Raw genomic sequence first — 23,505 nt, 5'->3', positions numbered from 1 at the left:
TCGACTATACCATGCGGGTGAAAGTTGCCGCGATTTACAAATTATGACTTAGTATTTCAGCTATACCACATTCGTAATATATTAAAGCATTAATAACTGTAGTAACTTAAGTTTAACCCAGCCAGACTGTTCTAGTCTACAAATAAAGTCAAATTGAAAGAAAAATGAGGCAACTGTCAGCCGCACCATGCTACAGCGCACGTATTAAGTTCAATAAGCGAGCACCAACAGTTTAAGATATACAGAACATATATAAAATAAGTATATAACTATCTGAGATTCGACTTATTACTAATATGCACAGAATACAGAACGATATCAAATCAAATCTATTTATTCATATTCGTAACTATACATATAAACGTCAATATTAAAAAAAAAGGAAGATCTAAAATTACATTTTATACCGGTTCCCAAATCAAGGGCGGGCGGGAACTGGCAAGAAACTCTCCGCAACATTTTTTATCGCCATGTTTTGTTGTACGAAAGGAATTGTAAGGAACTGCAATATCATATTAAAAAAAGGAAACCAAACACTTAGCTTGGGTATAAATAATAAAAAGCACACACGAAACAAGCAGTAGGCTCACCTAATGTTTAGTGATACCCACTCACATTGTCATAGGAGTATCAAGTGCATTACCAGCCTTTTAAGAATTGATAAGCTCTCTTGAAGGACCCTTAGTCAAATTGGTTGGGAAATACTTAGTGATGCATGGCAAAAACTGCCTTAAAAAGAGGCTAAGCTAAGTGAGGTGATACGGGTGGAATTGCGAATTCTGCCTTCACGTCCGATGATGAAACTCAACTGTAGGTATTAATCAGAATTCAACCATGTCGATACTCCTCTGAACACTCAAGCATCAAATAAATATGTAACATCTACTCTTAATAAACGTAGCTGTTTGAAACATTGACAAGACGTATCCATCAATAACTTATAATTGCTCTCTCAATGTGGCTATACTCAAGCCAGGGTATTACATCACTCACGAACAAGACACGAATAATAACTAACACTCAGACTTTTTTTGACTCCTTGGTCTTACAATTGTTTCACTACAATGTTATGGGTATCTGATTGTCAAAATAATGGTGTTATTGACAAACCAATGGCAAACACGCAGTAGGCTAAAGGCCCATTTACATGATGCCATTTTCTTGCCTGTAGCATACAATTATGTCGACGCAATAAATAAGTTGCATGGTCTAAACAAAACGTAACATTCTTGATCAATGGGAAAAGTTTCCTTTCAAAACTATTATTGATGTAAACAGCACGTACAATAATTTCTTACGCAATTCTTGTACGCAATTATCTCTTCATTTGCAAACATGAGTGCAGTGAGTGAGGGTGTGTTAAATTAAATTAAATAAAAATTAAATAAATTAAAAATTAATTTAGTCTAAATTTTTTATTTTGTTTGTTATTTCCTTCGGTCCGAAACCGTCAACTTCAAATTCCTGTGAAAATGCTGCTAGCGCAGCATTACGTGCATCGGTTCTTATAATTTACATTTTCGGTATCCCATAAACACTCATGACTGCGATAAATCTCAATGAACTTTATTATATCAGCAGAACTGAATTTAAACACCTTTTTACTCATATTCATACCTCTCTGTTGGATGGTTCTAATCTTTTAAGTAGACTGAGCTCTGGTGGTGAGCGTCTATTAAAAAAAAACAATAATTTATGTTTATAAAGAGCCAAAGATGTTACACTATCTGCGTTTAGAATAGAAGTACTGAAAACAAAAAACAGAAACTATCTTTTTATATAAAATTCAAACCGGTATTCTTTATATTCTAAACTAAAACTTTTTCTTTACATGTGACAAGTGTTGCCTGCCTTTATTACATTAATATTAACATATTCAAACTCCAACACTCTTCTAAAATATTTAAGACTTGAATGAAAAATTTGTCAACGCAAATACGTGCAATACTTGCACGAAAGCGCCATTAAATGGTATACGCACGTACAAGCCGGTGTTTAGACAAGTCAAAACTTGAAAGCAATAATCTCCTTAAAATAGTTGCATTGGTGTAAACAAAAGGCATGTGCAATTATTTCCTTGTCAATACTTGAATACAATAATTGCATTCAAGTTTTCAAGTGTAAACAGTTGCATACAATTCTTGAACGGCAATTATTGCGCTTCATTTATTGCATTCAATTATTGCTCTGGTATGTACAAGAAAATGGCATCATGTAAATGGGCCTTAATGTTACAAGAAACCTTATACACTCATAACATGAGAACGGGTTGCCGGCATTCAGTTCAATCTTATATATATAAAATTCTCGTGTCATGGTGTTTGTAATTAAACTCCTCCGAAATGGCTTGCCCAATTTTCGTGAAATTATGTTTGCATATCGGTTAGGTCTGCGAATCGGACAACATCTAATTTTCCTCCCCCTAAATGTTAAGGGTCAACCCGTAATTTTTATTTTTTAAACAAAATTTTTTGTTTTTATTTTTTCATGATATAGTAAAAATACATACCTTAATTTTCACCCCCGTACGATCAAATCCTATTTTTTATTATAGTAGAAATGTATGATATGATTTGCCGGGTAAGCTAGTATATCTTAGAAGTAAACGAGAACCTTTAGTATCGAAGAAAACGGATAAGTTTTATACTCAAAGGTAATCGTATAAGGCGCAGAAGGTTTATCGAGTAAGAATGTATACGAGCCTTGATAATATTGTATACTGAAATGGATGAAAGTATGTCCGTCATATTTCATTAACTGTATACGTACTATATAATTATATTACGAACTAATAAATAAGAATGTATGAATAACCTAAAACAATTTTTTCCATCTGGAAATACTGCGTGAACTAAACGTAACGTACTTCAGCTGGGCGCGTCCCTCCCGGGATACCGAGCATGGAGCGATCAGTTCTCTCCCGGATATCATCCCGGTCGCACATATCTGGTGACACCGCGAAACTTCTAAGGATTATAATGCCTTGAAGCGGTTTGCCATTCGGAAATGTAAAGTGCGTCTTTTGTGTTCGAACTTATGATCGTGATTATTGCTCTCGGGATCACTGGAATGAGGAATATCTGTTTAAATTACGATATGGGTAAATATTGGATGGTAAATATTCATGTGGTAGTATTTTTATATTTTTGGCATCTAGAAGATTTTACGCCATTGTGTTTGTGTTTATGTTTTAAAAAACTATATGATAGAAATATATTTATTTCTTATTTAATCACTTATAAGTGAATAAACCACCTCTAACACAAATTAACTGTTGTTGCATAAATTATTACATTAATAGATATAATTTACCAGAATTAAAAGTATGTATAATATTATTCATATAATATATAGAATATCAATTATCTTTCATATAAAAAGCTATAAAGCTTCGTTTTTCACATTGTATATAATATTTATTTCTCGGAGTGAATGCAAAAGCTTTATGTAAAATTTTAAACGATTATGAATATTGAATCCAGAGGCCAAATTGATTTGATTGATTTCAGAATTAATATGACTTATTTTAAATATTTTTCGGGTTGATGTATTGTTATAAGTATTTCTATTATCTCATCCTAAATTTTAACTGATTCCCAATTCCCAATCGATCTACTTTGACAAAGAGCTTCTAGTGTACTAGTATATGTAGCTAATGTGTGCTAAGCAATTATTTTGTATCATTCTAATATAATTGTAAGAACAAATTGTTTCAAATCGTCTCCAGAGCAGATTATGAACATTAACTACTTTTCTCTCTACGATTTCATATTCGCGGTTAATTTTATTACGCATTATCTTTATATAAGGCATTTCAAGGATAGGCTTGATAAACATATAAAGATAGATAGAAGATGAATGAAATTTAATATATTTATTATACCTTATTCATATAACTGTGTCCTCTAAGTGCTTCATCAAAGCAGACCCTAATAGCTGAATAGCAGCACAGATAACATCGCACGACCTCAGACTTGAACCGCAATAGTCTACAACTAGTCTTGAAACGTTATCAGTTATTTTATGAAAACATTTGGAAAATTCCAGGCATCATGAGGTATGTGAGATAATAGAAATCCATTGTCAAAACTACAAACGCGTGAGTGAGGGCATTCCATTGCTTAAAATTAATAGGCTTTAAACATCTAAACTAAATCATATGCATGAAATTCATATTCTATGTAGCTTAAATTTCATTATCGACAAATCAGAACAAATTTTAAACAACATCTTAGACATAACATTTATTACTAACAAAACACACACACACAGAAACACACAAAATAACAATAATAAAAAATATAAAAAAGAATGAAAGAATTTTTAAAATTAAAAAGTAAAAATAAGAATTAATCTTTTACAATTAAATCGGCCAATTCTGTTGAAACGTGATTGAAAACTTTTGTACTAGCTAGGTACCTACTAACAGTACTAGGGCTAAAAGAAAGTCACAAAAACCTTTGTTATCGATTCCATCTCTCATTTTCCTTAGTGCTTTCGAAGAGCCATTATTTCTATCATCTATTGTTGTCATTCAATGAATTGTTGTTGTGTTTGCGATGTCTGACTACATTGAAATATCATAGAGTATTTTATAATATTCTGGTAATAAGCGAAAACAATATACGTAAATGATGTTTGCAGATTAACTTTACCGAATAATATATAAATGGAAAACCACGTGATTATATGTTAAATGTTTATTTTTTTCTTGAGTCACACGTTTATAAAATTATTGGTCATCTATATTTTTAATGGAGAGCATATGTTTAATATTGAAATAATAGTTTTTTTTAAATATAATATTAGTTAATACACCCGGTAAATAAGTTTCAAGGAATTATACTTTAGAATAAAAAAACAAACTCATATTACGATCACAAACTGCATGTTGTGGTTTATAAAGCCCTAAGGGTATATGAAGAGGCATGTTTCAGACGTGTCTGCGTCTGATTTCTGTGCTTTAACCATACATTATTTTGTTAGAATTAAATTCCCGGTATATTATACAAACACTGCAAAGCATAAGAAACAGGGTATAAATTACTTATAATTATGATGGGTAATTCATTACTAGCTGTCTCATACAAATCGTAATTTCTATATAAATTACGGTTATCACGCAACATAAGATAGGTTGAGTCTAGCTCAGATTCTCATCAACCTGTGCAGCCGAGCCTGCCTTTGCTTACACAGGCCGTTCTCAGCGCTTATTTATCAGCAGCTTTTCATTATCACAATGCGAAACTCGGAAAAAGTCTTAGATTACTTAGCTGGATTATACCATTTATGTTCTTGTAAGAGTTAAAAAATTGATAAGGTACAGTAAAAATAAAAAAAATCTGTGGCGCTACAACCTCTTTTAGGTCTGGGCTTCAGATTTCTGAATCTGTTTCATGATCATTTTTGGTGATCAGCCTCCTTGACACACACCGTCGACTTTTTGGGTCTAAGACATGTCGGTTTCCTCATGATGTTTTCCTTCACCGTTCGAGCGAATGTTAAATGCGCACATAGAAAGAAACTCCATCTGTGCACAGCCGGGGATCGAACCTACGATCTTAGGGATGAGAGTCGCACGCTGAAGCCACTAGGCCAACACTGCTCTCACCATAAAAATTAATATAAGGATGCAAAAACAACTTGTAAAAGACTGTAATGGCAATGGGCGGAACACATAGTAAGAGAAGAAAGGGAAAAATGTATAAAGTTGGAATGCAAGGGAAAGCAGTGAAGGCCTTGGGAGAATGATATTAGAAGGTTATCCGGGTTTAGAATAATATGCGATAGCGGAGGACAGATCAACCTGGCGAAATTTAGAGGAAGCCTGGTCGAGTGATAAGCTGCTTAGTGGTAATAACAGTATATAATGTATGAAATAACAAAAAAATCCTATATAGGTACAGCAAAGGATTGTTTTTTTATGTGCCAACCACTAAGCTCCTACAGTTGGGATTTTTTTGATACAATAGATCTCTGTCTTGCTCTTTTATATGCATTTGTATCTGCCTTGCGATTCTGTAACTCACTTTTCGAACTCTCTTTTCGATTTGGCATACTGATAAACAATAAACTACAAGCTCCCTCCGCTTGTTAAGCCGTAATGTGAAATTGCTTAACAGAATACCATAAGATTCCAAAAATGGAAGGGAGCGTTGTTAGTGCGAGGTGAACTCACGGATTAACAGAATCGCACGGTTGTATTGTACTTCTAAAACTGTATTGTAAATTGATTTACATTCACAAACGAAATTAATCTCCTACTACCGATGAAGGATGAAATCGAAAATGTATTTCATGCAAAGGAGTATACGGGTCATTTGTATTGTTTTTGATCAAATTTGGTTCAACATAACTCTTGAAATTTTATTCTTTTTGTTTGACTAATAATTGACGTGTGAATTTTTTTATATGTAATGTTGAAGAAGAAATAAACCCAAACAAATTTGTATATAAATGTATATTGCTGCATTTATTATTTTAGTTTTTGTATATCTTCGACTACCGAACAACTACGTGACTTGATTTTGATGAAACTGTACAATTTTATCTTTATTTGATAACAGCTCTATGAATATTTTATGAAATAATGGATGATTTGACGTTATAACTTTTCCGATGCGTAACAAAGTCCATAAATTTATCTTATGAAGAAAACCTTTGTTGTAATATTTTCGGAATAAAATCTATTTTTGGAATATCTTATATCGATATGAATTATATTCATTAACATACAGATTGCATTGTTATTGTTTCGTATATAGTCATTCATTTGTTTATTAAAGAAGAAAGCCCACAGGAGCTATTACGCAAGGTCATAATATTTATTTACAAGAAAAAGAAAAAGGGGACTATCAAGATAAACGCAACGTCGGTTCTCTGTAAACAAAGAGATTCTAGCTTTATCAGAAAACAAGTTCATGGAGCACAGTTTTGACCTAACTGAAGTCGAGCTACACGGTGCTCACGGAGTAATATAGGGCTCCGGGCCGGGCGGTAACTCCTGATATTGTCTTTCAGCTGTCTCCTACTGACCGTCCGCAAGCTAACTTCTACTCCTTTTACTTATTCAAAGCTCTTCTTCAGAACGCCTTACGATTCCGCGACTCACATTTCCGTTCTTGAGTTTTAAGTGTTCGAGCAAACCTGACTTTGTTTTATATATTAAGATGAAATTAAATATCAGACAATTTGTATCGTTTTAAATTAAGAACTATTTCGTATCTTACCGTCAAATTATATTTACGCTGTGATGAAAAGGAGTCACTAAAAACTGTTTAGTACTATTTGGCTTAAAGCTTTGTAAAAATCATATAATACTAGCAGACCGGCCAAGCGTTGCTGTGGCTAAGGTTTTAGTTATATTACATAGTAGTAACCTATTCAAGGGAAACGGTAGGAGAACACCAGTCATGGGGACCACCATGCTTTTTTGGTGGTAATGCCATTAAATTGAAACTTATTTCATACGTTGGTACTTTCAACACAGCGCCATCTGTTAGAATTGTGACTATCAAATAATAAACAAATATTTTGCAATAAAATAATATTGCGGTTATAAATTGAGATGTAAGCTATCCTATCTTTTAAGTTGGATCAAACTACACACGGTGTGCAAATATGATTGATATCGGTTCGGTAGTTTAGGAGTCCATAGCGGACAAACAACGTGACACGTCATATATATCTATATTAAGATAAATATGAAGGGACATTAATCATTATTTTTAAAACATTTATTAAAAACTATATACAAAAGCCTACTGATATTTTCAATGCTCAATTCTTTACTTGATATGTAGACAACTTCGATATTAACTACGGACCTACTTTCATTCCAACTCGGGAAACATTTCCTGTTGCTACTCCAGCTCACTTCCTCCACAATATTTATGAGCAGGCGCGCGTTCGAATGGTACCTACATGAAAAGTTGGGTAAGCTTTAGTCTGCTTTCATTATTGTAATAAAATCCGATTGTTTAATACAAATTACGCCATTTTTGAAATAACGTTTTACAGAAATTATTTTATCAGTCAGGTAAGCAATTAAAGTATGAAAAGCGTTTAAAATTTGAAGTTAAAATCGCATGCAGATTTTAGTTTTAGAAAGTAATTTTTCGAAAAGGGTATAAGGTCAAAGCTAAATAAGAATTGGTGGATGATAAATGTTTTCGAATCTTGTTTTTGGGACAAAATTTTCTGACAATGTTAGCTATTCCCGAAATAGCGATTAATTCGTATTTGCGCATAAAATGTGTGTAATGTGCGCGATGTTCTCAACTCCTGAAATAACGCAGATTAAAACTAAACCACTAACATTCTATTTTGTATGCTGAGAATCGCAAACTTTACCACTATGTACAGTTGTGTGTGTGTGTGTGTATGTACAGTTTGTATGTAACGTAATTAAAATGTTAATTTAATCGTTTTGTATTGGTCATTTGCATATAAGATGACTTTGAAAAGCGATATTGCGTAAAATAATTTGTAATTATTAATTTGCAAAAAATTCATAATTAAAAATATTGATTACATCACATGACATTTTCACGTGACACAATGGTCACAGATTAGTCAAATCGACGGTAGCATGCTAGATAATAATTTTTTCGTCTATCTAATCCTAATACTATCTAATAGTTTTATTTTGTCACATACTGTTTTTAATCAAAAAATGTGTGATTTAAGAATGATATTTCACATTTTAAAGCACGATACTACATAGTGTGACGCCATTTTGCCTAAAAAGCGTTTTGGCTTGTTCTTGAAATTATGAATGTTTAATTTGAATTAAAGCCACAGTACAGAAAAATAGCAATTTGTGTAGTTTCTATTATTATTATTATTAAAGCTTTATTTAATCCATACCACAATTGGTTAGTTTATATTCCTTAATATTAGTATTAGTTAAGTTAGTAAGTTTTAAACAAAATTTAAGTTAGATTTATTTTTAATTTTTTATGTCTAGTTTTGGTATGGCCCCTTTTAGGGTAAAAGCCTCCTCCATATTTTTCCATTTCTCTTTGTCTTGAGCAACATTCATCCAGTTTTCCCCCGCTAGTTCTACAATGTCATCTGTCCATATTTTCCTTTGTCGTCCTATACATCTCTTTCCAGTAGGTCCAGTCCATTTCGTTATTTCTAGTGTCCATCTTTTATCCCGCGCTCTAGCAAAAGTGTAGTTTCTATAGTCTGCAATAAATAATCTGGTCGCTTTTAAAATGTTGTCAAATAGCTTATTCTTACACGTATCAAGGGCATGACTTATATACTATGATATTCTATGCATAAAGATATTTCCAGTAACCCTAAATAAATATATTAACAGTTATGCAATGTAGCATTATTTCGGGCAAACTACGGATGCCACTCGCAAGCTTAAGTTTCTAGGAAGGCAATATAACTAATATCTACGGTTAATCATACCGGTGAAACCAATTTTCCGGTCAGCACGCTTCTGAATAGTGAGTTGGGAGGGCTATAATGGTTTGATTTGTGTACGTAATGTAAAGTTTGGAGAAAGATGTACATAAATAAAAACGTTGCCTAATTGGATATAATTTAGGCGTATTTTTGTCTTTTTTTAATCATATTTGCGCGTATGAATGAAGCTTTTTGTTTACTATAAATAGTTACCATTAATTTTACATTATTATTTTTCTAAAACAAGCAGTTTTAGTTAGTCTTTTCTAGAAGTTTTCATTAGATATTATAAATAGTTGAGGTTGTAGAAGTCGTGAATAAAGTCGTTGAGCGTAGCTTCCGTAAAAATATTACGAAAAATTCTCTTAAAGTCAAATAAAATGAAAGAATGATGTTCCTCTTTTTTTAATTTCTTTCAGTATTTACAGCAAACGCTTCACTTGATATTTTTGTACGTGAATGACGTTATTTAATTTAATAGATATAAAAACATTCATAGAATTTTGGTTATAAATGAATTTAACCAAAGCTTTCATGTTATAATTGGTCGTCAAATTCTAATTTTATACACAAAATTAAAAATTAGGGCGTACAGATGATACAAGATATATACATCGAAATATATTATTATATAAAAGGCTTTTTCCTGCTTCATATACATATTATCTTATATAGCTAAATTATTTAAAGTATGAAATATAACAAATATTAATCAAACTTCGCAAATATTATGGGCTAATTAATTTGACTATGGTTAACGCTAATATTAACCATTTATGAAATTCTCTTTTACGGATAACAAGCATTTGAACGTCTAAATTAAGTTAAATATTCAATTATTTTGCGTTCCGTTCCGTTAAAGCAAATTGATTTAATAATTTAATAGTTATCTCTATGAGTTAGTTGGTACACATTACCAGCCTATTAAACAATTAGAATAACAACACCTTTAGAAAAAATGTCTCTCCTCAAACTTGAATATCGTTTAAATTCTTCATAAGATTTTCTAATGTTGTAAAATTTATTTACAGTAATTAAAAAAAAATATATACATTATACATTGAAATAAATAACTAACCTTAACATAATCTAAAATATATTATTAAAAGGAGTCCCTTTAGGCAAGGTTCCGAAGATACTCGCAGCGTTCCTCCTTTGAATTGCTAGACTAATTCTTTGTCCGAGGTAGCTGCCAGATCTTCGGTCTCCTGTGATGTCGACTAACCTTTTTGATATTTCTTCATAAGATTGAAATTCGTATGAAATCTAAATTTCTAATTACAATTGAAATTTATACTCTGCCCATGAATCTCGTGTTTTAAAGATGCTAAAATGCACAGTTGGGGAAAGTTAACCGTGGCGGTAATAAAAAACTAAACACGACGCAGTTGGATGTTCCGTTCGATTGTGATTGGTCAACAATATCTTCAGTCGAACAAGCGAACGTGCGTTTTCGTTTTGTCCTGTGTTTAACCGTAAATATGTGGGAAGCGTACACATTATGGTAAATAGCACATTAATACTAACATTAAATGCTTTAAAATACTATCAATAAGTAGCTTGATTTATGTAACACAGTGCCCATTGAAATGGTAACAAAAATTGAGGACTTTTATACAAATTAAAAATCAATGTTATAATATCTTATGTGATTAAATTGCGCCTTACATCTCACCACAAACCTAATGTTTCTAAGTTATTCCACGATCAAACGTACATGTTCAATTAACTTAATTCTATTGTAACCTAATCGTGTCTACTCTTATCTTCCATATAATTTTAATTATCGTATGAAACATCGCATATTATATTCTATCCTTTATCCCACTGAAACTTCGCCACGGTCTCATAAAAAAATATCTATAATCGTTACACTTTTTTAATATTTTTATAACTTTATTTTATGCATGCTGTGTTCGTTAGTAATGTATTTTTAGTATGGGTAGCCGTTTTAAAATGTGTTATATTATATTGCTTTTTCATATGAAGTGTCTATTTAAAATATTTTACTTTAATATTTTAATAAATGGAGAGTGATGGCACATCAAAGCAAAGTATGAGGTTTTGATAAATGTGTCATTATTAAATCTTAAACTAATATAGTTTTTAATATATTTTCTAAAATAAATTTGTAACCAAAACAAAAATAATACTCGCTATATTGGTCATTACTTTGTGTTGGTGAATTATATCGTAATGCTAGTTAAAGTCAATGTCGAAATTATTTATTCATTTAGGTAACACAATGTACGTCAGTAAAGAAATACATATTACAATGCTTCTAATTTTACATTTACTGCCAGTTCTCAAATCAAATGCGTAGAACGGACGAGAAGAACTGGCAATGAACTCTCCGCCATTCTTTTTAATCGCCAAGTTTTTTGATTAAAAAAGAAACCGCAGTGATAATAATAAAGTTCGATATTTTATGAGGTCCTAGATTTACATAAAATAAATCAATTAATGTAATAAATACGTTCTATTTTATGCTCTAGACATATACAGAAAACAAATTAAACGCAGAAGTTCTCATTGTTTTATTTCAATCCGTCGCGAATACATTTCTGTTAACTTGGAAAGGAGAATGAGCGAAATAAATGAGCGGAAGTTTTTATGTCATTTATTTCGTTGTAAACTTTCTGTTACTTTTATTGCTGACTTTTCAACTTGGTTCTTAATAACACTGTTAATTTCATTATAACATGGCATTCAACGATGATAACAAAGGTCCGAGATCAAAATACTTGGCCACCCCCTACTATACGTGCCAAGCGAATTCGTATAGGAATGGCGTTACGTTACATGACCACTATAAAAAATAATGTGGCGTTTGTATCTTGTCTGTCGCAAACAGTTTTTACAAATACTGTTTATATAAGAAGTTCCGTAGCCCGGGACATGCCAACGACAAAAACATTTCTACGCTAGTTTCATTTATTTTTAATTATATATTATATTTAATTTCAATTCTTTGAGTGAGAACAAAGCGAGAGCTATTGGGTCTATCTTCCTTATATCAAAAACGTATTGGATTTGACATACAACATACAATAGTATGAATTTCTATTTGCACACTCACGACTGGACAAAGCCAGCTCTCAGTAAATTCAAATTAAATACAAAAGTTGATTTAAAGAAAAAACTTTTTAACCGGTTTAAAGTTATGTATTATTATAAATTTACAATTACTTAACATAATTTTAAAGTTAACCGACGTTTCGCGTTTTTTAGAGCGTGCGTGGTCACTGTGACTGAAGACAAAAGGTGTTGGATGTCAAAAAGTATCACATCTGTAGAGAAAGTTGCATTATCTCATTGATATACAAAAAACCCAAGATGCACAGTCTCATATAAAAGTAACGCTCGAAAGTGTCCCGAAACACTATTTCTGTCCATAACAGTATATGTTACAAGCATATATTATTGCAAAATCAACCTTACGCGAATTGCTTAAAGTTGTTATTACAACGCAGTGTATACGTACTTAAAGCAATAAAATTTTACGACCGACCGTGGTCGGTAGGACAAGGTATTGAGTGGAGTCGAACATGACTTTTTTATTTACAACTATTTAACATAATTTTAAATTTATCCGACTTTTCGGGTGCTTTACAGCGTGAGTGGTCACGGTGACTGAAGACAAAAGGTGTTGGATGTTAAATAGTTGTAAATTTATAATAATACATAACTTTAATCCGGTTAAAAAGTTTTTTCTTTAAATTAAAAAAAAATGTTAAATTGGCTACCTCCTGACCCACACTCTATATAGCGTAAATATATTTGTCAAAAACTACACACAAAAAAGTTCAAGAGTACATAAATTTATTTATAAAAAAAAAACACAAATAAATAACATCGACTCCACTTGTAGACGCGAGACTATTTGAAATGAGCGCACAATTTAGAATGTTGCGCTCATTTTTTGAGGACGTTTTTTTGACGTTGAGTGTGCATCTTGGGTTTTTTGTATATCAATGCATTATCTGTATTTATTTCCCCGGAGTTATAGGTACATATATTACTTTTATATAACCTATCATTATCATTCAGTCATTTCAAGTTTTAATCACTATTTATAATTAATTAATAAACTACATTTGTATTTCTGAGTTATTGATAATGTTTAAATATATTATCAACCTTATTAATTTCGATGATAATTTTTTTTATTACATACTTACAAAAAGTTGTTATCTCATACCTACTGGTTATTATATATTACCTAAATAATATCAAAGTACCTGGTTATTATATATTACCTAAGTATATTAAGTTATTTGACATTATTTCATATTATATTGTTATTGGATTTGCCACCAACAATCTTATTTTTATATAGGTACCAAAATTGATCAAAGGCGTATTTGAACGCATAGGTAACAAATTCATTCCATTATTCATTACACTACTAATTGATCATAACCTTATCTCTTTTTTCCAATGTTTGTACTTAACTATAACGTGTTTCGCAAAAAGGTTTTCCTAGATTTTATCAGAATCAGTAATTTAGCGGGGTTTCGCCTTTTTGCAAGCATTTTATTCCGGCCTAATGTACCGTATCGCCTTCAACTCTCTCTTGAGACCAATAAATAGATATTTATTTTTACCTAAAATGGAAACACGGAACGTTTATTTACAAGTCTTTAAAGTAAATTCAACAATTAACCGTTACTTGATATCAATCTTTAGTGACTTTGGTTAACGCAAAATTAACTTTGTAGTATTCAAATACTTCGTAATTTTTTACATTTTTATCTGATGGTATACGCAGAACAATAGGTATGTAGAAAACAATATTATGAGCTTATATCGCGCTTCGACTGCGGGGACCGATAAAAGGATGATCCACACATTCACGTTTTATTCCCTCACACAGAGACCAGAAGTTTCTCGTCGATGAAGACAAAGAGATTGTGTATTCCTCATTTCTTTAGAGGTTGAAAGGACAGTGTCAATCGTCGTAGAATAGAGCGACAGGAAACAAGGATTCTCCTAAATAAGAGATGGTAATGCTTAGTAGTTTCTCCGATCGGCCTCAAAAATATCGATGAATGATCCAAAAATGGGCCCGGGACTCACAGTCTAATTAAAAAGTTAGAGCATATCAAATTAACAAGCCTTGACTACATTAGAGTAAATTATTTTATTTAAAATGATTGTGCAACACAGCACACTGATTACGCTGAAGATAGCAACTCAGTCCACTTTAGACGTTCAAAGCTGCATTCAATGTGCATTTGTATGCATTCAACACGACTCACAAACCACAAAGACCGTTATAAATATCTAACCCGGGGGCGTGAAGTAAAGGGTAAAATTTTCAGTCTCAATATTGATGTAAGATTTTTCTATGGAAAGTTAAACGAAGTCTATTTTCAGAATCCGAATTTCGCATTTGTTGAACGACTTTTTTATTTTGTTTGAAAAAAATTAATTACATGTACACTTTTGAAACTAATCCTAACATAACAATAACATGTAAACTTCACCTTGAAAATTTAAAAAATAATTAGTAATAAGGTAAATTAATATGTTAATAGTAATCTATTGTTTTATCATACTTTACATGTTTAACTCGTCCTTGTCCTTGGAATTTTCTTTAAAATAAATTAAGAAACTAGGAAAATAAAAAACAATTATAGGACGGAAATTATTTCTTTTTTTCTGAGGCTTTTTGAAGTAATTAAAATTTTGTGATTATAGTTATTTTCCTTTCATTTGCCGTAAGATCAGTGATGTTACTGTTAAGTTAAATAATATATATTTTTTTATAAAGTCAATAAGAAAGTGGGGGTTTTTGATATGATGTCCACAACAAAAAAAACTTATTGATAAATGAATTCTGACTTCTGATTCTTCTGATTCTCCATTCCCTTTTTATGTAGCCTATAGGACAATGACACATTAGATCACACATTGGAAATTACAGAGTAGTGGTTCAGCCTTGCGATTCTGTGACTCACTTTTCGAACTCACACAGATTTCAGTTTCAGTTTTCACAGCGGCGGTCGCACTCAAATCAGTCATTTTACGATTTGGCATTCTGATAAACTACAAGCTCCCTCCTTATCAGAATGCCAAATCGTAAAATGACTGCTTTAGGACTGATTTGAGTGCGACCGCCGCTGTGTGAGTTCGAAAAGTGAGTTACAGAATCGCAAGGCAGTTCTCTGTTCCACGCTTATAAGATATCCTTGCAACGTCATTGGCGCCTTGTCTAAGATTTACGGTCTTACCATACAACTTTTTACATTTAATACATTATCGTAACCATGAAAATAAATACGGTACAGATTTTCGTCCATATTATTTGAAGGTCAGTTTGCATATATTATCCTCGGGAAATTGAAAAGTGCTAGAATTAAGTAAGTCCATGCCTTTTAAGCTTTACACTAGTACTCGACCTCCGATGGAGTGAAGGACTCCTCCAGATTCTTCCATTTGTCCCTATTTGTTGCGACAATTATCCAGTTTTTTCCCGCTATCCCTTTTATTTCATCTTTCCAAGTTTTTGGTGGGCATCCTCTCTTTCTTCTTCGCATTGGGCCTTTTTGACCCATCTGCCATTACAAATGCGGCCAATGTGACCGGACCATTTCCATTTCGGCCATTTTGTATAGAATTTATTGTATTCTCTGTTCTCTTCGATTAAACGCCTCTTCCATTTCCTTTCACGTTAACCTATAGATATTGTACATGTTTGCAGATGTCTTGGAAATGTCGCTATAGTGTAATCTGCTGATACTACCGCTGAAATCGGTAACGCATTACATTCTGGAAGCGAAGACTTTGTCAACATGGCGGTTGTAATAAGTGAGTATATTTTATTAGAACAGTGGGCAAACGGGCAGGAGGCTCATCTGATGTTAAGTGATACCGCCGCCCATCAGTATTAATATTATTAAGACGTAATGATTTATGTTTACATGTTTGGGAAACAGCGTGTTAGAAATTTCTACAATAATCCAATATTAATAAAATCCTTCAAAATAGCGATTGAACGAAATTATGAAAATGTATAACAAAGACTTATGTAAAAGTAATGTTCTGGTTCTATTTAGAAATAATGAAAAAAATCCATTAATTATTTAAAAAATTTGTATTTCACATCACGTCGCTGTCTCGTTTAAACGCTATTTTCCGTTCCAATAATACCTACTAGATAAAAAAAAGTAACCTTTATGTAGTGTTTTACATACACATTTTGCAGTAGAATTTGACACTAGCTGGCCTGGCGAACATCGTACTGCCTAACAGTCGATTCTTTATTTTTTTAAATACTTATTTTGCTTTTCGGGACACCGGTCTAGCTAAGATAAAAAAAGAAAGTTGATAAGACAACAAATACATTATGTCAAAAAATAAAAATTTACCTTCCCGGAACCCCTCCACTAACACTTGAACTTTATGATATGGTATTAAAGTTCAAATTGACTTTTAAGTATTATTACGAATATTATGTATGGGAATATAGAAAAGTGTTGTTTTTAGACTTTTTCACTCAATTTTTTTAATTTTTCTTTCTTAATTATTCTTCCGTAAGAACCATCCTCGTACTTCAAAGAATATTATAAAAAAAGAATTGGCCAAATCGGTCAAGTCGTTTTCATGTAATGTCGTGACAACGGAAAACGGGTTTCATTTTTATATATATAGATTTGGTAATTATTCATATGACGCATTTTAGCAAATTACCTATTTCTATTTTTACGTAAATTACATTTTTTTGTAACTTTTAGTTGAAACTGTATAATATTATTACAGAGGAAAAAATATCAACACGGTCTATGATAATACGATGAAATTGTATGAAATATTCTGGACGCGAAAACTGAGATTTTTCATTTTGACGTAATCCGTTTGCATAAAGTAAAGCGGTAGCTATTCTCAGTTTATATTTCCTATAGAATTAAAGATAAGAGTAGGATTAATAAATTAACGTAGAGGTTTTATACCTTTCATTGAATTCTTCGTATTACATTTGTTTCACCTTGAACATAAATAAACGTGTACCCCCTCGGCGTCCGTCGTAACACAACTGAGCTTTTTTCGACGCCAGGCACCATCACGAATTTTTGCCACGAACCAGCTACCCACTGAAGTATTTCCGAACCAATGCAAATTCCAGCAACGCACTCACAAGCCTTCTGGCATTGAGAGTGTCTATGGGCGGCCGCGGTATCACTTAACATTAGGTGAAGCATCAATCATTCGTGTATGTAATATTTTAATCTAATGATATTCTAATATCACAGGTCGAATATACCTCCACACGGGCGCTGTGCTCGTGTTGGCTGGCAGTGCCTCAGGCAGGGTTGCCGGCAAAATGGGCGGATATTCTAACAAAGTGGGAGGTAAGCTTCATGATGCCCCTATAAACACCTCATTAATATTTACAGCAATTTATTTATCTAAATTGATCGGATAGTCAAAGCACGTCCATCTTTATCATAGTCCAATCGCAAATTTATTTTATTCTATACTTTTTCCGTATCTAGATAAAAGCATCCAGTTATTAATTATATAAAAAATCTCCCCCAATCTTGATTTGCCTATCAGTACCAAGATTATTGGGGTGCACCGTGTTTATTCGCCATGTAGCTACATCATATTACTAAAAGAAATAGTTCCATGAGAATACTAAAAATAGCCTAAGATATATACACAAAAACTATCGCAAATTATTTGCGCTGTATAAAATTATACACGAAATAATTTTGATGCGAATTTTATTTTACGTACTAAAACGTAATAAACTTACGTCATCGAGCACAGAGAAAACATAAGGAAGAAACAATACGAACCTACAGCTGCTTAGGTATAAAATAATGACTAACAAAATATCAAATATGATCTTAAAAATTACATTGATCAAACTATAAAAAAGAATTCATAATTTTCTTATTGTTCCTCTTTTATTTTATATTTACCTACTTGTAAAAATATGTCAACTTTTAAAAATATACTGTACCTCGACACGGCATGAGCATAATAACAGATTCCTACAGTCGCACTTTGTACCTAACAGTTTGGGATAAGATAAATAATTATTCTAATGATTTATCTTATCTTTTTCAATCATTATTAATTTATTCATTAGAATAATTATTTATCTTATCCTATATATAACGCTTGGAATTGTGACCAATTGGTGTTCCCCTGTCACATGATTTCCTGGTTTATTTTAAAATTAATTAATGTAAAAAAATTGTAGTAAATAGTTAAATCACTAATATAATGTAGTTAGTATGCGTTAAGCATATAGAATAGATAGAATAAATAGCTTAACGCATACTTATTAGCAAAATAAAATCAACACAGTTTTTTTTACTTTAAGTCTAGGGTTCTTAATTCCTTCCCTAATTTAAAAAAAAATGTGTTAACGCATGACTTACAACCAAATATAGTATAGCTACAATAAATTTCAAGAATATTGATCTGTTGCCAAATATCAACTAGAAAACAAAATTATTTTTAACTGCATCTCTGATATGGAGTCTTGGCCACTTCACTACACATACTATCATAATGATTTTTTTTACTCTTACAGGAAAGTCGACAAGTGGCATCAATGAAGAGATAATTTGGATTAGTATAAGTATGGCGATCGCGATCGCTGTGTTAATTGCAATCGCCCTTTGTTACATTCTTAAAGAAAAGTGCACTAAGCGACAGGCGTACAAGGAACAATCATGACGATATAAGGAGGAGTTCGCTCGACACGCTCTGGGCAACTCCTTTGAAGATCACGAATTCCCAGCGTACACGCTTTACCCTCAGTACTCACCAGATGGCACTGAATACTATTATAATTTCCATCGCTTCTCATACCTTAAAAACACAACGAATCTCCCTCCCAAAAATTATACCAAAAATGAACGCGAAGAAATTTATATAAACGCATAGATAATAAAAACATAGTCTTAATTATTATTTTAAAGTAGCTATGTGTTAGATTGTATATAAAATTAGACCAATGGGAAAAAAGAATTTATGTATATTGTGTAATCCTAAAACTCAGTAAATATTAGAGTATTTATTGTTTGAATTGAAGATAAAAACCGCAAATTATTAACTGTGATAAAGAAATGGAAAGCGGGGTCAAAGTTATTTAACATAACGTTCATTTCTATTTCTTAATATCGCTTCTGTTCTTTTTTTAGTTTCAGTAAAATAACTTATTGTATTTAACGTTTGGAGAATGCATAAAGTATAAATTAAACATATTGGGTTTTGACTATGAACTTAAAACTGATGTAAAGGTAAATGTAAAAAAACAGCGATCAGCCCTGCGATTCTGTAACTCACTTTTCGAACTCACACAGCGGTTTTCGCATCGGCGGTCGCTCTGAAATCAGTCGTGAAGCAGTCATTTTATGATTTGGCATTCTGATAAACAATAAACTACAAGTTCCCACCTTTTCAGAATGCCAAATCATAAAATGACTGCTTCACGACTGATTTCAGAGCGACCGCCGATGCGAAATCCGCTGTGTGAGTTCGAAAAGTGAGTTACAGAATCGCAGGGCAGCTGGTATATAAGGGTTTAATTCTGATATCTTAATCTGTATATATGTAACAAAGAGTAAAAAACTCAATATAATTATGATATGATATATATATATCATTATCATATCATTATTATCAAACTTATAACTTTCCTGTTTGGAATATGATAGAGAAATAGTCGAATATTTTTCTGTTTGTTTGCGAGCGATGAGCTTTGTAATGTTTGTATATCCTTATCATATTTTGTTAAATCAGTTGATATAAACTTGGATTTTATACTTTTACGATTCACTTCAATATCTATTTGTATTGTCGGTTAATTGCATCAAGCAACATCAAGCTATTATTACTTTTTGATAATAATAACAATATTCTTTACTATATGTAATTCAATTGAAGTAAAGTGTCATAACTTCCTTAGGATTATCCTTTTGAAGTTGACATTCGTAGAACTGTGTCATTTCTAAATTTTCATAAGTATTAAAATATAGGTTTCTTTCTGTTTATGTCTTGTGCAGGTGTAAATAAAATATTATTTTATGTAAATATTTTGTACATACATAAATAAAACACAAAATGTAGTTTTAATATATTTATCACTTGTTTATCCTTATAAATAGAACTTAAGAAATGAGATTGGAGCTACTTTACTTCACGGGTTACGTGGAAGCTGCTAAAAGAGAGTCCAGAGGTACTTAGGTACTAGGTACCAATTGTGATTTCGTCTTCCTTATTTCGTAAAACTTACAATATTGTGATATATTTAGAAGAATATAAATAATAAATCTACGTTATGTCATAACATTATTTATATTGCTAATTGCGCCATCATGTTGACATTGGAATCGCTTGTAAGAGTTACAGAGTAGGGCAAAATGTCAAATTGTATCAGGATACATCCATTGAATTTTTTAGTTAGATTTTTTTTAAAATCACTGGAACTAATGTATCTCGTAAATAACGTAATCTGCTTGTTATATAAGAGATATAACATTTTAATGTATACAAATATTATTAAGATGTACAGGTTGTAATCTCTGGAAATATTTGGCTATAAATTAATTAACCCTTAAAAATTAAAAGGACTTTTCGTTACGTCATATATATAAAAGATCGTTTTTTTTTTAGTTTAGCTAAACTCAAATACTTTTGTACGAAGTTCGCATGGTTAGGTAGTCTTTTAGTAATAAACAGTGATCAACCTTATATGTTGTCAAAATCCCTAATCCGGTAGTCAAAATAATCGAGGTGGTTACCGGTTAGTTTTAAATTTAAACCCATTCTTAATACTGATTTCAAATGATTTTTCACTACTTCTTTATTATGCTATAATAAGAAATACAAAATATTGGTTAATTTTTATGATTTAATCGGCTATGAGAAAAGGTAAAAGTAATTGGTGAAGTGGCCGTAACATGTTCGCAAAATAATATACAAAAATTGATATATTTTAAGTAAGTAATCTATTGTTTCTATGCACGCAGTTTTCTAATAATAGTTGATATCGTTCTTATCATATCACATTCTTATCATATATTATAAATATCAAGTTTTTTTTAGATTAAGACAACTTGTCATATACGTGTTAATGAAAATGGCAAATTCAAAACAAAAGTGTTTTCTCATTATATCTTTTTTGTTATGTGTATTTGAACATGAAGTTAAATGTGAAAATGATATTTACTCAAACCTTATTGATAATCCTATTTTCAACAAATTGATAACTGAAGATCATGAGTCCAGTTTTAAATCTCAGTTGAAGCAATCTGCACAAATATGGCCACAGAGTATTTTACAGCAAAATGAAGACCTCTCTTTGAATATAACACAACTGATAAAGAAAAATAAGTACCCCGTCGAAAAAAATATACAGTCACCACGTCTGATGGGTATTTGTTAAAATTAGTTAGAATTCCGGGTAACGGTCCAGTCGTATTTTTAATGCATGGAGCACTTTGTTCCGCCGATGATTGGATTTCACCCGGTGTAGACAGTGGTATTGGTTATCTTTTAGCAGCACAGGGCTACGATGTATGGATGGGGAATAACCGAGGAAATAAGCATTCAAGAATGAACACCAAACTAAGCCCATCGGACAAAGACTTTTGGGATTACAGTTTTCATAAAATAGGATACTACGATTTACCAGCTATGATCGATTTTGTTCTTGAGAAAACTAGTAAATCATCACTAACATACGTCGGACATTCACAAGGAACTTCTGTATTTTATGTCCTCACTTCTTTGCGGCCTGAATACAATCAGAAAGTGAATCTCATGTTGGCTTTATCTTCAGTCGCATGGATGTCTAATGTTGTAAGTCCTCCAATCCGTTTAGTGGGTCAGTTTAACAAACAACTTGAGTCTATTTCATCTGCTTTGGGCATAAATGAATTGCTTGGAGATACACCTACATTGCGGCTTTTACAGCGAGCTTTCTGTGGCAACAATGTGACAGCCTTTATATTCTGCCAACACTTTACTGCTATTCTCGGTGGATTTAATTACAATCAAACAAATCATGAAAACCTACCTGTTATGTATAACAAATTCCCAGCGGGAGCTTCAGTGAAACAGTTTGTTCATTACGGGCAATTGGTAGATTCAGGGGAATTCAGGCAGTACGACTATGGACTTCGAAACATTGAGAAATATGGATCTCTCGCGCCTCCATCGTACCCTGTAGAAAAAATCACCACCCCGATAGCTATTTTATATAGTAGAGGAGACTGGTTGGCGTCTCTTACTGACATTTTAATTTTTGTTTCTAAACTGCCCAACTTAGCAGACTTCTATGTTATACCAGAAGAAGCTTTCAGTCACTTTGATTTTATTTATGGGAAAGATACAAAAGGCGTGGTGCTACCGAGAATGCTTAGAATGATTAATAGGTATGGCCAATGAATAATTAACGACACAAGAATATAAGGAAGGTGTTTATATTGACATATTCATTAGATCGAAATAAATTGTTTAATTTATATTGTTTATTTTCCTTTAAACCAACATACAAATAAAAAATACGTTTTATTCTAGCTGGGCCTGTTCTGTCTAGCTTAAACTTTTTATAAAGCTACTGAAATATTGCATAACTCAGTACTAACATTGATAATTAAATGAATTTCATATAATTTAATATTTGCTCATTCGCATAATATGACTTTAATTAAAGTGCCCATAGAAAGCCAACACGTGCGGTTGGAAAACGTGTTCGATAAATTTAAAGTTAAATCTAACAAATTAATCCGATAAAAACTGTATTACCAGACATCTATTACCTATTACGTAACGTAATTATTTTCCGTCTTTTAAAGCTGGAAAACAGTAAGGTTATCAACTTTATTTTATTGATAACTAGCTGGCCTGGCGAACATCGTACCGCCTAACAGTCGATTCTTTATTTGTTTAAAATACTTATTCTGCTAGTCTAGTCGACAAGTTGAAAATGGAACAAAATAGAGATACTGCTCTTAAAATTATGTGCGATAGCTCATTTGAACCGGAATGACGCCTAGAAAAATGTGCTAAAAGCGTGTATTAGCACATAAAAAATTGCAAAAGTTATAGACAATT

General features: G+C 31.9%; 2 protein-coding genes across 3 annotated transcripts; both read left to right on the top strand.

The window, feature by feature from the left end:
* The first annotated feature begins 2,927 nt into the window (after positions 1–2,927).
* LOC125049732 lies at positions 2,928–19,745 on the top strand. Of its 2 annotated transcripts, none has more exons than XM_047649172.1 (4): positions 2,928–3,114; positions 16,130–16,236; positions 17,679–17,777; positions 18,974–19,745. In XM_047649172.1, the coding sequence occupies exons 2-4, from the start codon at positions 16,221–16,223 to the stop codon at positions 19,117–19,119; spliced, it is 261 nt and encodes an 86-aa protein (XP_047505128.1). In that variant the 5' UTR covers positions 2,928–3,114; positions 16,130–16,220; the 3' UTR covers positions 19,120–19,745. The 2 variants fall into 2 exon arrangements, with proteins under 2 accessions (XP_047505128.1, XP_047505127.1); XM_047649171.1 differs by having other exon boundaries at positions 2,928–3,100; positions 18,974–19,744.
* A 1,764-nt stretch (positions 19,746–21,509) lies between these two features.
* LOC125049724 (lipase 3-like) lies at positions 21,510–22,913 on the top strand. The gene has a single exon (XM_047649162.1). The coding sequence runs from the start codon at positions 21,874–21,876 to the stop codon at positions 22,834–22,836; it is 963 nt and encodes a 320-aa protein (XP_047505118.1). The 5' UTR covers positions 21,510–21,873; the 3' UTR covers positions 22,837–22,913.
* Positions 22,914–23,505: the final 592 nt, after the last annotated feature.

The sequence above is a fragment of the Pieris napi genome, chromosome 5 (assembly GCF_905475465.1).
Source record: "Pieris napi chromosome 5, ilPieNapi1.2, whole genome shotgun sequence".
Taxonomy (NCBI): domain Eukaryota; kingdom Metazoa; phylum Arthropoda; class Insecta; order Lepidoptera; family Pieridae; genus Pieris; species Pieris napi.
Note: the sequence above shows the minus strand (reverse complement) of the source record. Positions and strands in the feature narration are given on the sequence as shown.

Coding starts and splice junctions, on each gene's coding strand:
- LOC125049732 (XM_047649172.1), top strand. Junction 17,778..18,973: donor ATATTCTAACAAAGTGGGAG/GTAAGCTTCATG, acceptor TTACTCTTACAG/GAAAGTCGACAAGTGGCATC.
- LOC125049724 (XM_047649162.1), top strand. CDS start 21,874: ATGCATGGAGCACTTTGTTCCGCCGATGATTGGATTTCACCCGGTGTA.